The 23,954-nt window shown below is 47.6% G+C and overlaps 1 protein-coding gene across 3 annotated transcripts; it reads right to left on the bottom strand.

The window, feature by feature from the left end:
• Positions 1-760: 760 nt before the first annotated feature.
• Positions 761-23,944, bottom strand: PIF1 (PIF1 5'-to-3' DNA helicase). 3 transcript variants are annotated; one of them, XM_073358052.1, is made up of 12 exons: positions 23,058-23,941; positions 21,306-21,435; positions 19,075-19,200; positions 18,787-18,940; positions 16,851-16,965; positions 16,668-16,774; positions 15,501-15,640; positions 13,603-13,709; positions 12,536-12,623; positions 11,642-11,787; positions 2,436-2,627; positions 761-2,120 (listed from the first exon to the last, which is right to left on the bottom strand). In XM_073358052.1, exons 1-12 carry the CDS (start codon positions 23,643-23,645, stop codon positions 2,064-2,066), a joined length of 1,950 nt encoding a protein of 649 aa, XP_073214153.1. In that variant the 5' UTR covers positions 23,646-23,941; the 3' UTR covers positions 761-2,063. The 3 variants fall into 3 exon arrangements, with proteins under 3 accessions (XP_073214153.1, XP_073214154.1, XP_073214155.1); XM_073358053.1 differs by having other exon boundaries at positions 23,073-23,940; XM_073358054.1 differs by lacking the exon at positions 2,436-2,627 and having other exon boundaries at positions 23,058-23,944.
• Between the last annotated feature and the right edge of the window lie 10 nt (positions 23,945-23,954).

The following is a 23,954-nucleotide window of genomic DNA, read 5'->3' as shown; positions in this document are numbered from 1 at the left end:
GCCTAATCGGGTAAAGAAGGTGAGCGAAGCCAAACAGCAAAAATTAAGATGTTTGTACACGAATATGGAGGAGCCGAGGTAACAAAATGGAGGAACTAGAGCTACTGGTGCAGGAAGGGAAACCAGCTATTCTAGGGGGAACAGAAACAGGGTGGAGTAGTCGTCATGACTGGACTATAGGTAGTGAAGGGTCTGTGCTGTTTAGGGAAGACAGAAATAAAGGCAAAGGTGGTAGAATAGCATCGTATACATCAACGATGAGGTAGACTGTAAAGAAATCAGGGATGGAATGGATAAGAGTCTGTCCGGGCAAAAATCACATTGGGGAAGAAAGCTACTAGAGCCTCCCCTGGGATAGTGCTTGGGATGCGCTATAGACTGCTGGGAGCTGATCTGGATATGGAGAGAGACCTCTAATGTTTTCAATGAAGTAAATACTAATGGGAATTGTGTGATCGTAGTAGACTAACTTCCCAGATATAAACTGGAGGGGTTTAACCCTAACCCCAAACCCCTTAACCCTCCCCCCACCCCCTGACCTTAAACCCTAAACCTCCCCAACCCTCACCTAAGCCTACTCCCAACACTAAACCCCTAACCTGAGCCCTTTAACACCCTAACCTGCCCCTGAACCCTATCCCTCAACTCTGAACCACCCTAACCCTCACCTGTGCCCCCTAACCCCTCCCCTAACAACCCTGACCCCAACCTAACCCTACCCCCTCCCCTAACCCACAAAAAGGGACTAACAACCTATACTAAGAGCTACTAAAACTACACCTTCTATAACAAAATTTTTATAAATAAAAAGCTACCGAACACCACATTGGAACAGTTTGCTAGAGCACGAGGATGTTCCAGCATCAACACTGGCAGTAAGAAGGAACTTATACTGGCGCATATGTGTGCCACTCAAGAGGGCACCAGAGCTGGCCCTATGGTTACCACTAGGGGAAATATTCTGGCACTGGTGCATGTAGCAAGCACACACACCTGACATAGAATGGACATGACCAAGCACTTTAAGAACAGGCCTTAAGTCATTCTCTCCAACTTAACATGATAAAGGTGGTGCATTCCAGGTGACTAAAATGTTACCTTGCCTTGAAAAGGCTGTCTAGTATCACTGCAAATACTTACTGGAGTGCATTGCTCCCTATGGTGAAGTCTGTCTCTGAGTTGGACTTCAGCTTGACATGCTGCAGAGAGCCCAGGATAGAAATAAGGATTTCTGGAGCCCATAGGCTCAGCCTTGGAGTTCCTGAGGCCCCAGGCCTGCCTTTACAGAAAATGGTGGATCCTTTGGGTCCAGTAAACTAAAGAAATACTCCTAGGAAACTGTTTGAAGCATTTTAAGCCACCATATCAGATCAGAGACCCAGAGCCTGTGAATTGATGACATCCCATAATCCCCTCTACTTCTAGAACTTGGTATGACAGATTGCAGTGGATACATCCTTTTATTGCCATAAAGTACCACCAAAATTAAGAGGACAGTTATGACTTCACATAACTTCACCCAGCAGTAAAACTAGTGAACCCTCTATATCAACAGGTGACACATGGATAGCATAAAATGGTTCTAAAGGCAGGGTGCACCTGCAGAGTGACATCCTGATTGTTAGCACTTCACCAGCTGGAAATAGTATACTTTCAGCACCAGCATTCCAATTGCTCTTCAGTATCCTTTCTGTGTGATGAAAGCCACAGCTAGCAGGCTCCAGTTCAGCAGAGGAAGGGGAAGAGCTACATCTCATTTGTCCTTGGCAAGCTGGAGGAGAAGTCAAACATTACACAAGTATGTATAGGTCAGGAAGAGAGGATGGGGTCTGATGCTATCCTCCACCCTAAACCAGCAGGACGTAAACAGAGGAAGAATTTTCCCCAAAAAGTTAAGTGCCTGAACAGCTAGTGTTGTCACAGTGGGCAGGTGTGGCCTTTGAGCCAATGAAGCAGAAACACAAAGCAAAATTTCACCAGTGGTATAAGATGTACCCAACAGCTGCGCTGCTGAAACCAGATCAGCCTGTGCTTGTGCCTTGCAGATGTAGCCCAGTGGATCCTCAGCTAGATTTCCAATTCTCCTTTTCTTCTGCTTCAATGTATCTGTGTAGAGAAGCCTAGGGGAAAAAACCAAGAGATTTCCAGTGAATCATTTCTCATTTAGCCTTTCTATGGAAGGGGAAGGATTGGGCCTAGGGAACTCACTTCCATTCTGTGCAGCGGATCAGTTAGTGGGCTGTAATCTGAATAGGACTCTTAGACTAAACATCCTTCTTCTATCACATGCTTCCCCGTCTACTCTTCCCTGACTTTCCCCAATCCTGTCCCTCTCATCACTACCTGCTGCTCCTTTGCTTTTTGGGGGGGGATTCCGAGTTTCGGTGCCCGTCTCGGCTTGCAACAGGCTAATGGAAATCAATTGCTGAATTTACCTGAGATAGAAGTTGTTCTTTCTGCAAGTGATTGTAGAACTGTAGCACGTATGGATTGGCTCTCACAACGTTGGGATCAAAATCCAGAACCCGGAGGCCCTCAAGGCTACGGGCTCGGGAAAGGGCTACATAAGCCTGACCACTTTCAAAGACTCGAGACAGGGAGATCTCCACACAGTCTAATGACATACCCTAGTGCATGGAAGACACAGGTAAAAGCCAGTGAGCTTGCAACACAAAAGCCATCCCACACATCTTCATATGGGACCCAATTGTCCCATCCACAATATAGTGATGAAGGTATGAATGTCAGGAAAACACTGCTCCTATTAACATCTACCCCTTCTCAATGCAAAGGGAACTTCTCTATGAACTTGGCAGGAAGTAGATCAATGGGATTGAAAAAGGACTTCCTGGGGACATTTAGATGAAATGGAGTAGGATTGTTCTTAGTCCCTCTAACTTCCTTTTAGACACTTCTGAGAATTCTGATCTCCCATGGTTAAGAAAGATTAATTCAAAACTGGAACAGGTGCAGAGAAGGGCTACTAGGATGATTAGAGGAATAGAGAACCTACTTTTGAGAAGAGACTTGGCATGTTTAGCCTAACAAAATGAAGGCTGAGGGGAGAGATCATTGGTCTCTAAGTACATCAGAGGGATAAACAGTAGAGAGCGGGAGAAGTTAAGGGTTAATGCTGGCACAAGAATGCTGTGACCCTACACACTGACTATTGTAATAATCTTTGAACAAAATAGGCTTTGTGAGGTATCATTTGAAAACTAATAATTTGCTAATCAATAATATGGTGAAATGCATGCAGCAATATTGTCTGAAGTTATGAATTGTCCTGATATGATGTTTCACATGTTCAAAACAAGACAACGGTGCCTAGGCAAAAGTTGTTAAACAAGTCTATCCTAAATAAAAGGAAAATGAGGTTACTCACCGTCAACTCTGTGTGGTCCCTATCTGTATTCCACTGTGGGTTTTACACATGCGCCTGGAGCTGGAGCTTTTGAAAGTAGTACTGTTTGGTGGTCTGCACATGCACCCTGCACTGCCTTGTGGTTTTGTCCAAGGCACTAAAGGGTGTGGCAGGCTGCCAGCATCTCCAGTTCCTTCTCCAATGCAGACCTATGGGATCCACAGCAGAGGGGATGTAGGGCAGGCAGTGTAATACAGATAGGGACCATGCATCTCAAAGCGCCTCCAGTTACAGGTAAGTAACCTTGTTTTCTTCTTTGAGTGATGGCAAGAGTTCCTTGAATTTTAGCCTAGTGGACCAGGAACAACAGGCATCGTGGCTTAGCAGTGCCTGGTGGTTGCAGATTCTCAACTGGAGGCCCTCCCATTGAGTATACTTTCCTCCCCAACAGGTCCAGTTTCCTGTCTTCCTTTGCCTTAGGTGGAGGGTCCTTGCTGCCCTTATCTTTCCTGCTCATTAGCAGCGGCTGCAACCAGGGATCTTGGTGGGGGTTGGGTGTACAAATACTCATACCCCTTCGGGGGCAAAAAATACTTTCTCTACACCTGCTTTGCAATGGGCTAGAGGGATGTGGGGGGTTTGCCACAGAGCCCTCATGGGATGCAAGATAGCCTTGTTCAATGATAAGGCCAACCCTTGCCAGTCCTGAGGGTGCCAATATGTCCACCAAGGCTGGGGCTGACTCCGTGATCTCCACTTTAATGCCCAGGTTCTGTGCCACCTGACAAGAGCTCCTGGGGAGCCTTGTAGTTGTTTTGTATAGATGCTATAGCCATACCCACCACCCCCTCATCAGGGAAAAAGGACAAGGAGGCTTGGACTGGCACCAGGTTTGTATGTCTGCCATTGCTGGCCAGTGTCCCGCTGGGGTATCCTGGGCATCGCTGACTTCTGCCCCTGGAATGGAGCCCCTCTCCAAGGGGGTGGGGGGGGAGGTGGAGGCGCTCTTGCCTCTGATGGCGCTGAGCAAGATTGCCCTGAGTGGGAGCCCTGGAACAGTTGAGCTACCCAAGGGGTCCAGACTGGCCACTGGAGTGACATCTGCCACTGGCTAAGAGGCCAGGCTGATGGGACGAGCCCTTTAGTCATGGCTACCAGGCACCTAGGGCCTGCCTGATGTCAGCTTCTTTGTGAGGTGTACAAGTCTACCTGTGATTCGGTGCCCAATGACCCACTCCTGGGAGACCACGGTGGTGCTGGGTAGTGGTGCTGTGATGGTGCGGGGTGCCAGGATGGTGAGTGCTGATGTGTGAGTGCTGCTGTGACGAGTGACACCGTGGGGGACGAGCCCCGCAAACATGAACGTTATGGTGGATGGTGTCTCGCCATCATTGCTAGCCTGCCCTAGGCCGGTACCTGCCTTTGTGGAATGGAGTCCTGCGATGCCGGACCTGTCCCTTATTGGCCATGATTTGGGGAACATGGCAGTGCTGGAAGGGCCAGGAGGCTCCTCGCTGCCTCATATGCCCCAGGGTGTCAGTGGTGCAGCCAGGGCTGTATCCCTTCTATTGCTCACTCTAGATGGGGAATCCATGGGCACCAGACACAATGGACTTCCTCCTGGTACCGAAGCCAATGGTGTCAACAGTTCAATGTCTGTTTGAGACCTGTGCTGGGCCACTCTCACTCTCTCAGGCATCTTCTTCAGTGGGGAGCACCCCATGTCTGACTTTTTCCATCTTCTGTGGCACCGGCGATGGAGAGCAGTGCTGTGTGGATAGTGCTGACTTCTTAGCTGGAGAAGTATGTTGGTACCAGGTGGTAGTTGGTGCTAGGGATCTTGGGCCATGCTGAGCCCCTCTAAAGGAGGCCAGAACACTCATAACCAAGGAGGTACTTGGTGCCGGATGGGGTTGATGCTCCGACGAGGGGCAAAGTGCTGCCCCCATGAGAAGGGATTTGAATCTATTATCTCTCTTCTTCCTGGTTCTGGGTTTAAAGTTTTTACAAATCCAACACTGTTCCTGAACACGACCTTTCCCCAGGAACTTCCAGCAGCTATTGTGCCGGTCACTAACTGGCATGGGCTTGTAGCACACTGCTTAAATCCCCAGGATCCAGGTATACTCTGGCACCCCAGGCAGGCTCTCTTGGCAGGGTAGGAACTTACAAACATTTAAAGCTATCCTAGAATAGAATCATAGAATATTATATGTTATAAATATATATATAATATAGCTTTAATTTATTATATATATAGCTATCCTAGAATATTATATGTTAAGGAACTGCCACAGTGCTGTCAGAACCTTGCAATAGTCATGCTCCTGGAATGGGAATGGTTGATTGTGTTGGATATCCATATCATCTGAATCAGAGACCTCTACAAATGGTGGTGCTGCTGGAACAGGAGGTGGCAGGAACATAGCAAGGTAAGAGACCCAGTGAACAGATGACTGGATTGTGGTTTGTGGCAATCACAGCCCTTCTAATGCAAAGAGTTCATGGGGATGCAGTGTGCTTCCAAATCTCCCATGGGTCAATGGTATCCATTGCTCTGAAAGGAGGCTCTGCATTAGGGTTGAGCACTCTTTGCCTGCTGAGGCTGATGTAGGAGTGGGGATGTTTCCCTGGCCAGGATCTAACACAGGTCCCGTGGCAGCCTCTATGGAGGTGCTTTTGAGGCAGAGAGCCCAGTTATCTCAAGTATGGGCAGAGAAAGTGAGGCAGATACTGCACCTGGATGCAATGTGGCATTCCCCCAGGCAGTACAAAAAGCACTGTACTGGTGCTCGTCACAGATTGAAAACAAGTGGGGACAGGAAGCACTGATTTTGAACCCTGGCATCTTCAGCATAATCCAATACACAGATCTGGGTACTGTGTGTGTGTTGGGAAAGGGGGGGGAACATTTGGGGGGAGGGCAACTGAAGCAGCTTCCCAAGAAAAAAAGGGAACAAATTTAAATTAGAAAATGTAAAACAAAAAAAACCTACAGCTTTTTCCTAAAGGTTTTGCAAAGTGCATCACAAGGCTATTTAAAAATAGCCAGAGCTTCGCGAACCAGCTGAGCGGCGGCGAACCAGCAGAGCAGCAGGGGACAGCAGAGCAGCTCACAGCAGGAGTTTGCCTGGGAGTTCGCCTGGAGTGAGCCCAGTGAGGCTTACGTCTTGCAAACTGCTCTGAGGAAGCTCATAGTAGGAAGGTGATATGGAAGGGGGGGGTTCAGCTGTTGTGACCTGCACTGGATGTGCTATGTTTGTCTTTCTTCCACAGGACAGAAACGACTTTGTCTGTACAAAGTGCAAGCTGGTCTCCATATTGGAAGAGAAGATTGAAGGTCTGGAGCAACAGATAACGACCCTGCGTTGCATACGAGAAACTGAGGATTTTCTGGACAAAACTAAGGATAGGCTTCTAGGGGAACAAAGCTCTAAAGATATAGAGCAGGTTGCACAGAGGAGCCAAGAGGCCAGTGAAGAAGCTTGGCAACATGTGACCTCCAGAAGAGGTAAGCGGAATGTCCGGGTTCCAGTAACAGAGACACAGGTAACTAACCGCTTTCATGTTCTCTCCACAGGTACCGTTGCGGAGAGTGGACCAGATGATATGTCTGGGGCGAGAAAGCAGAAGGAGACTCCGCTGGTTGGAAGGCATGAGATGCGATGTCCTGAGGTTGGGGGTTCCACGACCACCACTCCCAAGAGGAGAAGGTGGGTGGTGGTGGTCGGGGACTCTCTCCTCCGGGGGACTGAGTCATCTATCTGCCGTCCTGACTGGGAAAACCGAGAAGTCTGCTGCTTGCTGGGGGCTAAGATTCACGATGTGACGGAGAGACTGCCAAGACTCATCAAGCCCTTGGATCGCTACCCCTTCCTGCTTCTCCACGTGGGCACCAATGATACTGCCAAGAATGACCTTGAGCGGATCACTGCGGACTACGTGGCTCTGGGAAGAAGGATAAAGGAGTTGGAGGTGCAAGTGGTGTTCTTGTCCATCCTCTCCGTGGAAGGAAAAGGCCTGGGTAGGGACTGTCGAATCGTGGAAGTCAACGAATGGCTACGCAGGTGGTGTCAGAGAGAAGGCTTTGGATTCTTTGACCATGGGATGGTGTTCCATGAAGGAGGAGTGCTGGGCAGAGACGGGCTCCATCTTACGAAGAGAGGGAAGAGCATCTTTGTGAGCAGGCTGGCTAACCTAGTGAGGAGGGCTTTAAACTAGGTTCACCGGGGGGAAGGAGACCAAAGCCCTGAGGTAAGTGGGAAAGCGGGATACCGGGAGGAAGCACAGGCAGAAATATCTGTGAGGGGAGGGCTCCTGCCTCATACTGGGAATGAGGGGCGATCAACAGGTTATCTCAAGTGCTTATATACAAATGCACAAAGCCTTGGAAACAAGCAGGGAGAACTGGAGGTCCTGGTGATGTCAAGGAACTATGACGTGATTGGAATAACAGAGACTTGGTGGGATAACTCACATGACTGGAGTACTGTCATGGATGGTTATAAACGGTTCAAGAAGGACAGGCAGGGCAGAAAAGGTGGGGGAGTAGCACTGTATGTAAGGGAGCAGTATGACTGCTCAGAGCTCCGGTATGAAACTATAGAAAAACCTGAGTGTCTCTGGATTAAGTTTAGAAGTGTGTGCAACAAGAGTGATGTAGTGGTGGGAGTCTGCTATAGACCACCAGACCAGGGGGATGAGGTAGATGAGGCTTTCTTCTGGCAGCTCACGGAAGCTACTAGATCGCATGCCCTGATTCTCATGGGTGACTAATTTTCCTGATATCTGCTGGGAAGAGCAATACAGCGGTGCATAGACAATCCAGGAAGTTTTTGGAAAGCGTAGGGGACAATTTCCTGGCGCAAGTGCTAGAGGAGCCAACTAGGGGGGGTGCTTTTCGTGACCTGCTGCTCACAAACTGGGTAGAATTAGTGGGGGAAGCAAAAGTGGATGGGAATCTGGGAGGCAGTGACCATGAGTTGGTTGAGTTCAGGATCCTGACGCAGGGAAGAAAGGTAAGCAGCAGAATACGGACCCTGGACTTCAGGAAAGCAGACTTCGACTCCCTCAGGGAACGGATGGCCAGGATCCCCTGGGGGACTAACTTGAAGGGGAAAGGAGTCCAGGAGAGCTGGCTGTATTTCAAGGAATCCCTGTTGAGGTTACAGGGACAAACCATCCCGACAAGTCGAAAGAATAGTAAATATGGCAGGCGACCAGCTTGGCTTAATGGTGAAATCCTAGCGGATCTTAAACATAAAAAAGAAGCTTATAAGAAGTGGAAGGTTGGACATATGACCAGGGAAGAGTATAAAAATATTGCTCGGGCATGTAGGAATGATATCAGGAGGGCCAAATCGCACCTGGAGCTGCAGCTAGCAAGAGATGTCAAGAGTAACAAGAAGGGTTTCTTCAGGTATGTTGGCAACAAGAAGAAAGCCAAGGAAAGTGTGGGCCCCTTACTGAATGAGGGAGGCAACCTAGTGACAGAGGATGTGGAAAAAGCTAATGTACTCAATGCTTTTTTTGCCTCTGTCTTCACTAACAAGGTCAGCTCCCAGACTGCTGCGCTGGGCATCACAAAATGGGGAAGAGATGGCCAGCCCTCTGTGGAGATAGAGGTGGTTAGGGACTAGTTAGAAAAGCTGGATGTGCACAAGTCCATGGGGCCGGACGAGTTGCATCCGAGAGTGCTGAAGGAATTGGCAGCTGTGATTGCAGAGCCATTGGCCATTATCTTTGAAAACTCGTGGCGAACCGGGGAAGTCCCGGATGACTGGAAAAAGGCTAATGTAGTGCCAATCTTTAAAAAAGGGAAGAAGGAGGATCCTGGGAACTACAGGCCAGTCAGCCTCACCTCAGTCCCTGGAAAAATCATGGAGCAGGTCCTCAAAGAATCAATCCTGATGCACTTGCATGAGAGGAAAGTGATCAGGAACAGCCAGCATGGATTCACCAAGGGAAGGTCATGCCTGACTAATCTAACCGCCTTCTATGATGAGATTACTGGTTCTGTGGATGAAGGGAAAGCAGTGGATGTATTGTTTCTTGACTTTAGCAAAGCTTTTGACACGGTCTCCCACAGTATTCTTGTCAGCAAGTTAAGGAAGTATGGGCTGGATGAATGCACTATAAGGTGGGTAGAAAGCTGGCTAGATTGTCGGGCTCAACGGGTAGTGATCAATGGCTCCATGTCTAGTTGGCAGCCGGTATCAAGTGGAGTGCCCCAAGGGTCGGTCCTGGGGCTGGTTTTGTTCAATATCTTCATAAATGATCTGGAGGATGGTGTGGATTGCACTCAGCAAATTTGCGGATGATACTAAACTGGGAGGAGTGGTAGATATGCTGGAGGGGAGGGATAGGATACAGAAGGACCTAGACAAATTGGAGGATTGGGCCAAAAGAAATCTGATGAGGTTCAATAAGGATAAGTGCAGGGTCCTGCACTTAGGACGGAAGAATCCAATGCACCGCTACAGACTAGGGACCGAATGGCTAGGCAGCAGTTCTGCAGAAAAGGACCTAGGGGTGACAGTGGACGAGAAGCTGGATAGGAGTCAGCAGTGTGCCCTTGTTGCCAAGAAGGCCAATGGCATTTTGGGATGTATAAGTAGGGGCATAGCGAGCAGATCGAGGGATGTGATCGTTCCCCTCTATTCGACATTGGTGAGGCCTCATCTGGAGTACTGTGTCCAGTTTTGGGCCCCACACTACAAGAAGGATGTGGATAAATTGGAGAGAGTCCAGCGAAGGGCAACAAAAATGATTAGGGGACTGGAACACATGAGTTATGAGGAGAGGCTGAGGGAGCTGGGATTGTTTAGCCTGCAGAAGAGAAGAATGAGGGGGGATTTGATAGCTGCTTTCAACTACCTGAAAGGGGGTTCCAAAGAGGATGGCTCTAGACTGTTCTCAATGGTAGCAGATGACAGAACGAGGAGTAATGGTCTCAAATTGCAGTGGGGGAGGTTTAGATTGGATATTAGGAAAAACTTTTTCACTAGGAGGGTGGTGAAACACTGGAATGCGTTACCTAGGGAGGTGGTAGAATCTCCTTCCTTAGAGGTTAAGGTCAGGCTTGACAAAGCCCTGGCTGGGATGATTTAACTGGGAATTGGTCCTGCTTCGAGCAGGGGGTTGGACTAGATGACCTTCAGGGGTCCCTTCCAACCCTGATATTCTATGATTCTATGAAGGACAAGAGGATAGGAGAAGCTCTGACTTGGATCAGCAAGAAAGGACTGGAGATGCTTGTGGCCTGCTGCACCCTTTAATCACCTCATCTGAAACCACAAGGTGGTGCAGGTGCATACATGGACTGCCATCCAATACTACTTTCAAAAGCTCCATCTCTGGGCATAATCCCAGTGGAATACAGTATGGACCATCATTCAAAGAATGTGTTTACCACAATTTACATATATGTAGTAAACAGCGTCCTCAAGACAGCAGGGGGAAGAGATGACAGGGAACAGAACAATTTGGATTTTATCTCCTTCACCACTGGACTCCATGTCACCACCTACTGCTTGAATAAACTATACTTGGAAGGATAACATGAGAAGAATCCACTTCAGAGGTTCATTGGACTATAAAAGAAAGGGACAGAAAACTCCAAGGTATCTTTCACATAAGACAAAGGCACCAGCACCTTTGGATCTCTGGGAGAGATAATGACCAAGGAAAGGTCAATCACTACCTTGCTGGAAGACTGTTGGTGAGCAAACAGAGCCTTAAACCAAAATTTGCTAGATTAAGTTTTAGCCTTTTAGATGTATTTCTAACTTTCTCATATTTGAATTCACTTAATCTTTTCTTTTGTTAATAAACAGGTTTTAATTTTTTAACTTAAACCAATCCAGTGCTCTGCTTAAACTGAACCATTTGGTAACTCCAGTTAAAGTAACAAACTGTTGAACATTGACTCTGCTGTGCCTAAATACGTGCCTACAGAGTAAAAAAGGAAGAGGATTTAACTCCAAGAGACTGGGTAATGTTTTCAGGCCTGTTGCTCCAGAACCATGAATGGTAGTACCCTTTGAGCCAACATACCTTAACCAAAGCAAAGGGAGGAAGATAAGGCAGTTTCCTTCTTCCCTGTCATCAGCAGTGCAAGCATCTTTAGGCAACCCTGCCCCCAAAACCTCCACTTCCCCCAACCCACACAGGTGCCCTAGTGCTCCCCTCTCCCACTACTCCCAGTGGCATAAGCATGCTAAGAACATGAAGGTAAAGGAGAATACTTTTTGTGGCAGTCTCTATAAAAGTACTAACCTGGCTCTTGTGGATGGATATGGCCCATGCCAATTTTAGAGGCAACTGTTGACGACTCAGATAAATTCCAGATGGACCTTTGAAGACCCAGCGCTCCAGCCTGATTAACTCTGTGACCCCACAAAGAAACCTCACTTGGGGCAGTCCTGGGAGAGAAGAGCAGGTCAGAATAAGGAGTGTCCCTCTGGTACCAGTGTTCCCAGGAAGCAGGAGCCTAAGTTTACCCTTTTCCCTTCCCTATCCCTTCCCATTTCAGACCAATTCTTCCATGGACCTTGGGGCTCTATTTATAAAAGCACAACTCAGTTCTGCTGCTCCTCTAGCACAGTGGTTCTTGCTGGAGTGAGATGACACTGTAAAGCATTCAGAGAAGGCACCCTTAAGCAGGAGAATGAACAGAACTATTTACCAGGCCAGAAACAGAGCAGAGAAAACATGAAATAGTGCGGTGGAGGGTTGGAACACTGCATTGCCAAAAAGCTACATTTGTTCTTGCTATTGGAAAGATGTACTGCTGCAAGGAGAGAGCATGAGTGGACATGGTCAGAAACCAGATAAGAGCAAGCAAGCATGCAGAGCCAGAGAATGATGAAAAGCACACACAGAAAACCCTTAAGCAGCTATATCTGGGGGCTTGGCCTGATTCTTGGTTCTCACAGGCAGGGAGAACTTGATGTTGCAGAAATGATTACTCCCCCCCACCAAGGAATTGCAGTAAAACTAACAGCTGCTACTGGCAGTCATAAGCACATCATATAGGGCTGCCAACCCTCCAGAATTGTCCTGGCGTCTCCAGAAATTAAAGATTAATCTTTAATTACAGATTATGTCATGTGATGAAGTCTCCTGGAATACAGCCAACCAAAACTGGCAACCTTAACATTATATACTCACCCTTCCCGTCAGCTTCAAATTCAACCACAACCCCTCTTGCCCCATTCACCAGACCCCGGGACACATCCAGGTTCTTAGTAAGAATTACCTATAGTGGAGGGGAAAAATGCCTAGATTTGTTTGGTGCCCCTGCCTTACAGCCCTATTCATTCACCTGCCTTGCCCCAGTTCTGCTCCTAACTCAGAGGAGTCAGAATAATTGGCTGATACTGTTAATGTTACTGTGGGACCTAGCAACAGTAGGTGGAATCACCTCACAGTGAAGCCATCCCAGAGCTCCTTCCTCCCCAGGGCTCTCAGCTGTTGAGCCTCACAGGGCACAGATCCCATCACCCCTTTACTCTGTGAAATTGCTTTGGGAAGATTGTGAATTGTTTCTGTCTACAACCAAAGTCACATAATAGTGACACTTGGATCTCTGGGAAGATTCCTCCCCACACTCCAGCAGTTTACAGGGACTTTAAAGAAACTGAAAGTGGCCAGGGAACAATTCTCCAATGCAGACAGTGTAGGGCCATTGTAAGCAGCCCTATTGTGCCCCTCACCCCCAAGCCCTGGTGTACAGGGTGTACTGGTGATGGGAGGCCAGAGCCTTAACACATGGTACTGCAGGGATTCTGAGCTGTGCCATAGTCCATAAGAAGCCTAGCTCTAATTTATGCTAACAGCTGAGCAGCCTAGAATCCAGGCAGCACAAAAGTGGCTTTAAAGTGCCTTTTCCTCCAGTCCCCACCCCATCTGTACTTAGTGTGATTCTGTGCTGTGCATCCAATGTCTCTTCTCCATTGGATACAGAGCAAGCAGTCACCTTGGTCAATCAGTCTCCAAGCAGAGATTGAGACTTTGAATTTAAACCAAGTGGCTTTCATCACTTTCATCAAGTGGGGAAGGACATCTTATAAATTAATGTAATAGCCTGTTTCTTTAGAACAGACTGGGGTCTGAGGGGTGCTTCCATTTCACACCCACTCCACATCCCTGTGCTGTTATCTTTAAAATCTTTCCCCAAATACTGACTCTAATCCTTCCGTTGGCCGTTACTCCCCATAGAATATGCACATGCTCACCTGGGCTCCTGGTTTCAACTGAATACAGCGACTTACTGGACACTGAGCATCAATTGCTTTCACTAGCATGGGATCACTATCCACAGCCTCATAGGAGTGCATTTCTCCTGGTGAGGAAGAAGCAATACAAACATGGACTTACCATCAGAGTTATCACACAAAGTCCCTAAACATGGGGAAGGCTTGGCACTCACTCCACACAGCAGGTTTCTCCAGACTGAGCCAGAAGGGTTCTTACTTCCTATTCTGAACTCAGGCCCAGAAATCCAGCTCTCCACACACAACTCTTGTACACCCCAGAAAGGATCTCTTCCAGTAGCTTCCAACAGGAGAAAGCCCCTGCTGGCCCTCCCCTACCTCCTGCTCCAATTTATGCCTTCCAGAGTTTGTGAATCTGAAGGTATGTCTACACTGGAATGTAAGCCCAGGATTAGTGGGACTCAAGTCAGTTGACCCATGTTAGGGAACCCTGGGCTGGAGCATCTACATTGTAGTTTAACCCTTTGTTAAGGCTTTTCTAACCCATGCTTGAATCTAGGGCGCTGGAATGCACACTGCAGAGTGCAGACCTGAGTCAAAGTAACCACATCCCAGAGTCCCTAGTGTGCTCTCTTCTCCTACCCACAAAATAGTGTGGCCACTCTAGCCCCAGGACCATGGTGTACTGTGGGAAAACTTTACTGCCTGCCCTGCATGTTACAGGAAGGTTGAACAGTCCACCAACCCAGACTGCTGAGCAGTCATTTTTGGTCTGCTACTGGAGCAACATGGAGAAGGTGCCTTTTGATGAACTTCTCTTGCTTGCACTTTCACTCCTGTGTCAGGAAACTAACAGACCATCCATGAGGCACTCGTGGATGTTTTGGCCCTGTTTTCCGTCCCACAAAAAGGTCTGTTTTTAGTAGTGTGGATTGCAGATTACTGGGATAGAGACTAAGGAAGTTATCCCATAGTTCCATGGGATACTTCTGGCCAATTCCTGGGACCCAAGTCAGGTGTGGCTTAACTGGAGCTTGGACCCTCCAGCCCAGCAGCATCCTGGGATGCTGGGTCTGAGTCCTGGGTTAATGCAATTACAGTGTAGAGTCAAGTGGGGGTGGGAGGGCTTGAGCCTGGGGTCAAGCAGGAGTTTACATTGCAGCACAGATATGCCCCGAGAGGCCAGGCACTGAGCAGTCAGACTTCAATTGCCACCTTCTTGCTCCATTTCCCCCTCACAATCAAAGCTATCATGAAAGGAAGTTTAGCACAGAGAGGCTTTGGAGTCCGCAGTTTGTGCTCCAAGATGAAACAGTTTTTATAATGGACCTATGTGTCCCAGGAGTCTCCAGCTGGTAGACCCCCATTCCAGCACCTACCTCCCTGATAAGTCTCTGGCTTCAGGTCAGTTGTTAGAACAATGGCAGTCTCCTCCCTTTCATGCCTTTGCCAATGGATGAATGCAAGACCTCCCCACCCCCCTCTAGTTTTTCCAGCAAGACCACCCAGAGACAGCTGGGGAAGACTCTCTGGGCATGAAACACTTAACTTGCAGTGAAGCAGCAGACCTCCTGAGAAGGGCCAGGCCTGCATGAGGTATTGGATGGGAGGGGAGACTAGAAATGGGGGAAATAAACAAATTAAGGGGCAGGTCTGGTCTACAGCTGGTTGGAGTGAGTGCATGTGTAATGGGACATTTGTTAGGCATAGTTTATGCCAATTTTACATTATATAGATTACATATATAATGTATGTATTTTAAAACCCTAGGCAGGTCTGACCCTACAATAATGCCTCATATCCACAATGCCCGCTGGTAGAGCAGCTTGAGCTCCACAATGCCAGTTCTTCATTCCTCATTATCTACAGTGTCCTCTCCTCCTGCTGAAATTAACAGCTTTCTCGCCCCATGTGTTTACCTGGTAACTGTTGCAATCGTCTCTCATTTGTTAGTTCCACATCATCCCTGTGGGTGCAGAGACGAGTTGCAAGGATCCCATCTCTCTCGACCCTGTTGGTAGCTGTTTGCATCAGCTGCTTGGTAACCTCATCTGTGCACCTGGTGGAGATTGGGGTGGCAAATAAGTACCGTAATAATATAACAAGGAATAAAGATTTAAAGTCTCCAACAGGAGATCTCAGGTGAGAAATGCCAAGAATAGTGATATCTATTGTACACCCTGGGCAACCACCACGAAGTCACTACCCCTATTGGAAGGGTGAGTTATTTCAACTTGTGCATACAAGCCCTGCTCTCCCCACACCCCATAGCCTTATCTCATTAAGGTTCTTAAGGTCTCCCACTACTGCTCTAATGGAGCATCTCTGGGACTAGCCATAGTGGGAGCACAAATGTAGACAGGCCATTACATTGAATTCATTGTGTTGTTCCAGACTTGTGCTGACTGCTAGATCTACTCTACTGGTCCTATCAAAGGAGCTGCACTAAATGTAACAATAAGAGATTGATAACATTGAATGCTTTCAGTGTCACTGAAAGCAAACATATGGGGATTTCATGAGATATCACCAAAACTTTTTACCCCTCAGATGATTTATTCACAAGGTGGATACATGTGACAAGCACATTCTTGCCCCCTCCACACCATCTCCTCCTCATTCCCTAATGCCCACCTGCTAGAGCAGCTCAATCACCCACACAACCTTATACAGAGACAGGGAAGGACACTTCCAGGTGTAGGGTTAGGTTCCAAGGAATTGAACATCAGGTTTAATTTGTTAATTTTATACCAGCATTGTCATATTGTTCATGTGTCTCAAGACCATGAGATCCATCAGCAGTCAGCACAGCAGGTGAACTGGACACCATGGAGCAGAGACTATGAGCGATCACAATGCAGGCAGCCTGCTTAACTGGGCAAGGAGCAACTAGTGTTACTGCTTCCATTAGTTGGAGAAGGAGTTGAGAAGCAGTGGTGCTTGGGAGTGGGTGAGGCAAAGATGTGTTCAGGTGCCTTAACAGCCTCTACCCAGCTATACCACCTTTAGAGGATGTTGGGGAGGTAGCCAAGTGACAACCCCTACACTCGGCATCTGTGGGAAGGAGGAAAGAGGTTCCTCCTCACCTGCCCAGGCGGACTGTACGCAGGAGTGAGATGAAGCTCTTTTCAGTCTGTCTCCAGACTTCTGTCAGCTCCATGTTCACGTGGATGCATTTCCTCCAGCTCTTCGCCTGTGAATAAGTTGTTCATTCATTATGAGACAGCCATGAACAAAGTCTGAAGTAGTGGGTAGGGATGGCTTCACACCTGGAAGCAGAACTTGGTTTCCTCATTGCCTTTGCTGACTGGTGGCAGTTGTAAGAAGTCCCCACAGATGATCAGCTGTATTCCTCCAAATGGGTCATCCCGTTTCCTGACAGCTCTGTAAGGGGAGTGAATTTAATATTTTCATTAATTACCTTGGCACAAAAAATAGGAGTGGTCTCATGAAATTTGCTGGGAGTCCTCATCGATACAGAGGATTGGTCAAGAACAAGCCATACCAAACCAGCCTAATTTCCTTCTTTGACAGGTGTACTGGCCTAGCATATGTAGGGAAGTAGCAGACATGACATCTTGATTTTAGAAAGGCTTTTGGCACATCCCCACATGGCATTCCCACAAGCTAACTGGGGAAATGTGGTCTAGATAACATTACTATAAAGGTGGGTGCAAAACTGATTGAAAAGTCCTTACTGGAAGAGTAGTTATCAATGGTTCAGTGTCAAACTGAGTGGATCTATCTGTCCAGGGCCCAATACTATTCAATATTTTCATTAAGGACTTAAGTGCTGGAGTGGAGAGTATTCTTACATACAGGGGTGAAAGTAATATTAAACACTTACCAGTACAGGGAGCAGGCTGCAGGACCTGGGGCAGGGCCTTGGGCAGAAGGGGCAGGGCTGGAGGGTCAGCCTCCCGCAGCTAGCCCATCTGCGCTGCCTGGGGCTCTGGCAGCAATTTAAAAGGGCCTGGGGTCCAGCTGCTGCAGCCAGGAGCCCTGGGCCCTTTTAAATTGCTGGCCTTGGGGCAGCTACCCCTTCCCTCCCCCGCACCAAACAGGAGGGGGCAAAAAGGGGCAGCAACATTATAGCACTGCTGCGGCAACACTAACGTCAGCTGTGCATGGGACAGTACCGGCTTCTTACCAGTACACTGTACTGGCCCATTTTCACCCCTGCTTACATAGAATATACAATTTATGAATGACATCAAGCTGAAAGGAGTTGCTAATGCTTTGGAGGACAGGATTAGAATTCAAAAGGACATTAATAAATTGGAGAATTGGTCTGAAATCAACAAATAAGACAATAAAGAAGTGCAAAATACTATACTAAGAAAAAACCAAAAAAACCACAAATGCACATCTACAAAATGTAAAACAATTGGCTAGATGGTTGTACTGCCAAGAAGGATGTGGAGGTTATAGTGGATCACAAATTGAATAGGAGTCAATGTGATGCAGTTGTGAAAAAGGCTAATTTAATTCTGGGGTGTATTAAGAGGTGTGTTGTACGCAAGACATGAAAGGTAATTGTCCCGCTCTACTTGGCGCTGTTAAGGCCTCAGTCGGAGGCCTCAGTCCAGTTTTGGTTGTCGCATGTTAAGAAAGATGGAGACAAATTGGAGAGAGCCCAGAGGAGAGGAACAAAAATAATAAAAGGTTTAGAAAACCTCACCTATGAGGAAAGTTTAAAAAATCTGGGCAAATTTAGTTTTGAGAAATAAAAACTGAGGGTGGACCTGATTACAGACTTCAAATGTGATAAAGAGCTGTCATAAAGAGGATTGCATTCAATTGTTCTCCATGTCTATTGAAGGTAGGACAAGTAGTAATCAGTTTAATCTGCAGCAGAGAGCATTAGATTAGAGATTGGAAAAATCTAACTATAATGATAGTTAAGTACTGAATTAGGCTGTCAAGGAATGTTGTGGAATCTCCTTCATTTTAAGGACAGGTTGTACAAACACCTGTCAGGGATGGTCTCTGCCTATGTGGTCTTATGTCAAGGCAAGGGGTTGGACTAGATTACCTCTTGAGGTCCCTTTCTAGGATTCCATAATCCAGAGACTCCCAACTACTCTAGCCATTAGCAAACCTTACCTCCCAATACAGCCACAGGAGGTAGGGGGAAGGCATTCCTAGCAAAGTGATCCAGGGAACTTGATCAGTTATAAAGACTCTTTGCTGCATGACCCTCACCTGGCTACTGCCTCCAGCTTATCAAAAAACTTGCCCTCCACCATTGAAATCTCATCAATAATTAAGTGTTGGCAGCTCAACCAATGTTGACGCACTCCAGTTCTTTGAGCCAACTCAATACACTGATCTAGTGGAGCTTTCCCAGAACCAATACCTAATGAAAGGAGAGAATCCAGAGTTAGTATCATCTTTACCAAAATGCCAAGAGTTCCCAGGTCCCTTCCACTCATCTTCCCCAGAGCACAGCAAGCCAGGGAAGGTTCTCAAGCAGAAAGTTATCCTCCTTACCTGCAAAAGCATGGAGCGTGATGCCACCAATATGACAAGCTGCTACTCCTGTACTGGCTGTAGCATAGGTGCTCTTTGGGGGGAGTGAGCCCACAATCTTTTTCAGCAGATATGACTTCCCAGTCCCTTTTAGAAGAGTATAAAATTTATTTCAGAAAGAAGCTTTCCCCTGACACCATTAGAGATATATCCCCAAAAATACATGTGGTTTGAATTCCAGTCCCAAATTCCTCCTAATACCACCCTCCACTCTGCTCATTCAAAACCTCATAGGTCAGAAAACGCTAGGAACAAAAGACAAGAACAGCCTGACCACATAGAGCTCAGGTAGTTGTAAAAGCCAACCATGTCAGGAAAGGATTAGCTCTGTTTGACCATTTAGAGAAGATGCAGTTTAGGGGTTATTTGACCCCCTCCCATTTAGGGTTCCATAAACTCCCCACACTGGAACCCAGTCATGGAGGAGAAACCATGGTAGCTATAAGAGCATCTTAGTTAGTGTCATCATTTATATTGGCTAAACCTCTCCCCAACATGGATGATTTAAAAGATTTCACTTTTTGCTAAAGTTGAATTGTTCTTTCCCTCATTCAACTTTTTAATGTGCATCTTTGATTAGAGTTTATCCCTTATACCAAAAGGGAACTCTTAAACATCGCTAGATACAGCTACACTTAAACAAAAGGCTTGACACATTGTGCATCTGCACTAAGCGTTGCAGAATGTGTAGGTTGCAACAGTGCAGGTTGCAACAGTGCCAATTCCAAGTGTTAAAAAATTATTAATCAAGCCCCCAAAATCATGACAAAAAAACCAAACAAAACAAAACCTACTGGATTTAAAAAGAAAAAAAACAAGTGAGTTCTCTTAATTGCCTTCTGGTTTAAGAATCTTTAGGATTCTCATTTGATGATTTGCTCAGCAACTATGAGAACCAGAAACTTCACTTAAAATTAAATTAGATTTTCACATGACTCCAGGGGCTGGATATTTTAAAACAAAAAAAACATAAGACTTGTGATAAAAATCACAAGAATTGGCAACACTGGTGTAAGTAAGATTGTGATGCCCTACTTTGACAAGCCATAAGACAACAACCCAAAAACCTCTGCTCCCTTACAAGACAATATGGCTTAAAAAGGGGGGAGGGGTGGCAGGCATGAGAAAGGGCATATTTAAAGATACAGGGCCATGAACCTCATCATGTTAAAGAGGTGCTTAGCTACGCCCTCCCCCCTAGGCCTCCCTACTGCTGTAGGCAGGGGCACATCAGCACGGATTAATGAAGACTCAGGTTTTTGTATTACTTTTTGTAGTACTTCTCCCCTCTGATACTCATCCCTTCTTGTCAACTGTTGGGAATGGGCCACATCCACCCTGATTGAATTGGCCTTGTTTGCACTGACTCCCCACTTGGTAAAACAACTTCCATCTTTTCATGTGCTGTATATTTATGCCTGCCTACTGTATTTTTCACTCCATGCATCTGATGAAGTGGGTTATAGCCCATGAAAGCTTATGCCCAAATAAATTTGTTACTCTAAGGTGCCACAAGGACACCTTGTTGTTTTAGTCTTACCATGGAGTCACAAACAGTCCCCATGGACATCCCAGTGTCTCTTACCACACAGAGAAGATAGACTTAGGATATTCAGGTTACCCCCAGTCGTAAAGGGCCAGTCACTTATGCCAGGTCAATTCATACCTTAGATCTCACACCAAAGACAATGCTTGTATCCAATCCTATAGTAAACTATCTAAGCCTTAAAGATTTAGTAATTAAGAAAAGAAATGAGAGAATTATTGAAAGGTTAAAGCAGGAAAACACACAAATGAGTTGCAGTCTACGGTTTCAAAAGGTGACAGTTGTAATAATCTGTCAGCTCTGAGTGAATTTTAGGGGTAACAGGTTAAAACTGGGTCTCTCTGCTTTGGTTTCATAGTTTTGGCCCTCAGAGAGTCCAAACAACAAAAGAGATTAAACATTTTCTTAACTTTTATTTAATTCTTCCACAATTCAAACTGATGGGACAAGCCCTTTTGCACACAGCCTCTTCATAAGCCAGTGGGAGCACAGGTGTGAAACTTTTGCTAAAAGTGTTCCATGCGGGATAGGCCCAAAGTTTTCCTGGCGCTCACAATACCACAGACTAAAGCTTTTCAGCCCTAATTTGAGTGCAGTTAGGACATGTGGGGTAACCTTGCTTCACTTCAGCTATAAAGTTTCTCACCAGCACTGCCTGTAAAGAAGACGTTCTTCCCAGTCAGCACTGCACTCAGCACAATGGACTGTTCCTGCGAGAGTCTCATCCGTGAGTGCATTAGCAAAGATAGCTTCTTTGAGCATTTCACGTCAGCCGCCTAAAAGAAAGAAGTCACACTTGTGCACTAACCAAAATTGTTAACAGCAGCACATACTTATGGATCTTAAAACTTTTGGAGGAAAATTTCTCCTGTATACCTTTTCCCCATGGGGATTAGAATGGAAAATAGGTGTCACGCTAATGTCAACTGCTAAAATGAGCTCCAGTGAAATAACTGCATTGCAATTTGTTTGCGATGTTGGTTCCAGCATATTAGAGAGACAAGGTGGGTAAGGTAATACCTTTTATTGGACCAACTTCTGTTGCTGAGAGAGACCAGAAGAGCTCTGTGTAGCTCAAAAGCTTGTCTCTTTCACCAGCTGAAAGTTGGTCCAATAAAAAAAGATATTAATCTTTTGCAACATTTGGTCATTGTTAGTGTTCAGAGTCCATGTGTTATTTACATGAAATGGAACAACTGACTTCTCTCAGACCCTGACTAGATTAGGAAAATATTTAGGAATTCATTTTTAACCACGACTTTGGGTGAACCTTTCCACTGAACACACCCAGCAAACATTTTTTGAACACCACTGTCTTTCTACTCTAGGTAGTACCTTGTGCTTAAAAGCATGTTAATTAACACATTTGTCAATGTAGTTGACAGACACATCCTATTTTTCTAGTCTAGATAATGAGGAGGCCTCCAAACGACTGATGCAGGCGGCCTGCAGATTGTGGAGTGCCCAGCACTCCAGGCTTTCTTTGCCACCATAAAGGACAGATTTTATTCAGAAACAGATGGAACCACCTACAAAATATTTAGTCTATTGTTAACTACCTGCTTAATGTATCAGAAGAGTAGCCACGTTAGTCTGGATCTGTAAGAGCAGCAAAGAGTCCTGAAGGTGCCACAAGACTCTTTGCTGCTTAATGTAGTGTCCCAGTCTTGCAGTCATAAGAGCATAAGTATGGCCCTACTGGGTCAGGCCAAAGGTCCATCTAGCCCAGTATCCTGTCAGTTGCCAGGTGCCCCAGAGGGAATGAACAGAACAGGTAATGATCAAGTGATCCATCCCCTGTCGCTCATTCCCAGCTTCTGGCAAACAGAGGCTGGGGGCACCATTCGTGCCCATCCTGACTAATAGCCATTGACAGACCTATCCTCCATGAATTTATCTAGTTCTTTTTTGAACCCTGTTATGGTCTTGGCCTTCACAACATCCTCTGGCAAGGAGTTCCACAGGTTGACTGTATGAAGAAATACTTACTTTCATTTGTTTTAAACCTGCTGCCTATTAATTTCATCTGGTGACCCCTACTTCCTTATCTGCTTATTCTACACCAGTCATGATTTTATAGACCTCAGTCAGATCTCCCCTTAGCCATCTTTCTTCCAAGCTAAAAAGCCCTAGTCTTATTCATCTCTCTTCATAAGGAAGCCGTTCCATACCCCTAATAATTTTTGTTGCCCTTTTCTGAACCTTTCTCAATTCCAATATACCGTTTTTGAGATGGGGCGACCACATCTGCTGCACACAATTCAAGAGGTGGGGTACCATGGATCCACAAAAGATCCCCCCTCCCCAAACCATGAGCGCACTCAGCAACTCCCCCTCCCGCAAGTCTCCTACTTAAGCCATATCCCAAAGCGGGCTTCCACCCCCACCCCATGCCTACTTCGAGAGCTCTTACAGCGCTTGCTTCAGCCGATTCTGTCCTGGCTCTTTTCCGCGGCTTGCTGCGCAGCCCGTTGTTCCCTCGGTCCCTCGGGGCCTGCCCTTTCACAGGCGTTGCCTCGCAGCTCGCGCGGGCCCGCTGAGCGCAGGCCTGCTGCACGTCCCGGGCCTGGACTGGGCTGATGGTGTCGAAGGTGCGCGGAAGGCTGGACAGCAGCCGCGCCCGCTCCGTGACGGCCTTCGGCCCCTTCCCCGCCGCCTGGCGCTTGATGCGCAGCAGCCGGAGGAAGCGCCTGAGGCGGTCGGGGGCGCAGTTGGCGATCAGCAGCTGCACTTGCGCGGCGCCCAGCTGCAGGCCGCTTTTCCCGTCGCGCACGAAGCGCGTGAAGAGCCGCACCTCCCCGCGCAGCGCGAAGCTCTGCGCCACGCTGCCGTCGCTCACTTGCAGCACCAGCTGCCGGAGCTCGTCCCGGCCCAGGGCGAGGGCGGCGTCGCGGATCAGCCGGCGCCTCGCGGCCGGGCCGCCCGGGCTCAGGCGCTCGATGGTGACACTGCAGCGGATCCGAGCGTCCAGCTCCGCGCCCGGCATCGCCTCCCCGAAGCGAGCAGCGCAGCGCTCAGCCCGGCCGGAGACCGGCGTCCGCCCTGCCAGGGGCCCCGCCGCCACGAGCAGCCCGCGTCCAGCCGCGCCAGCTCCACCCGTTGGCCGGGGCGCAGGCCCCGGGGCCGGGCTCCCTGCGAGGGCAGGATGCTGGCGCGGCGGGGCTGCCAGGCGCTGGCGGAGGAGCGGGAGGCCGAGCGGGCCACGCCCGGGACCCGACGCCGCAGCTGCGGTTCCCCCAGCTCCCTAGTCGCGGCTGCGGGCTCTACATCAGCCAGACGGAGATTAAAAAATGCC

This window comes from Lepidochelys kempii, chromosome 8 (genome assembly GCF_965140265.1).
Source record: "Lepidochelys kempii isolate rLepKem1 chromosome 8, rLepKem1.hap2, whole genome shotgun sequence".
NCBI classification, from domain to species: Eukaryota; Metazoa; Chordata; order Testudines; family Cheloniidae; genus Lepidochelys; species Lepidochelys kempii.
This window is presented reverse-complemented; position numbering and strand designations above follow the sequence as displayed.

Excerpts from the sequence above, each read along its gene's own strand:
- PIF1 (XM_073358052.1), bottom strand. The coding sequence starts at position 23,645 with ATGCCGGGCGCGGAGCTGGACGCTCGGATCCGCTGCAGTGTCACCATC. Across the intron at positions 16,966-18,786 it reads AAGCTGGAGGCAGTAGCCAG|AGCTGTCAGGAAACGGGATG; the intron begins GTGAGGGTCATG and ends CTCCCCTTACAG. Across the intron at positions 16,775-16,850 it reads AAACCAAGTTCTGCTTCCAG|GCGAAGAGCTGGAGGAAATG; the intron begins GTGTGAAGCCAT and ends ACTTATTCACAG.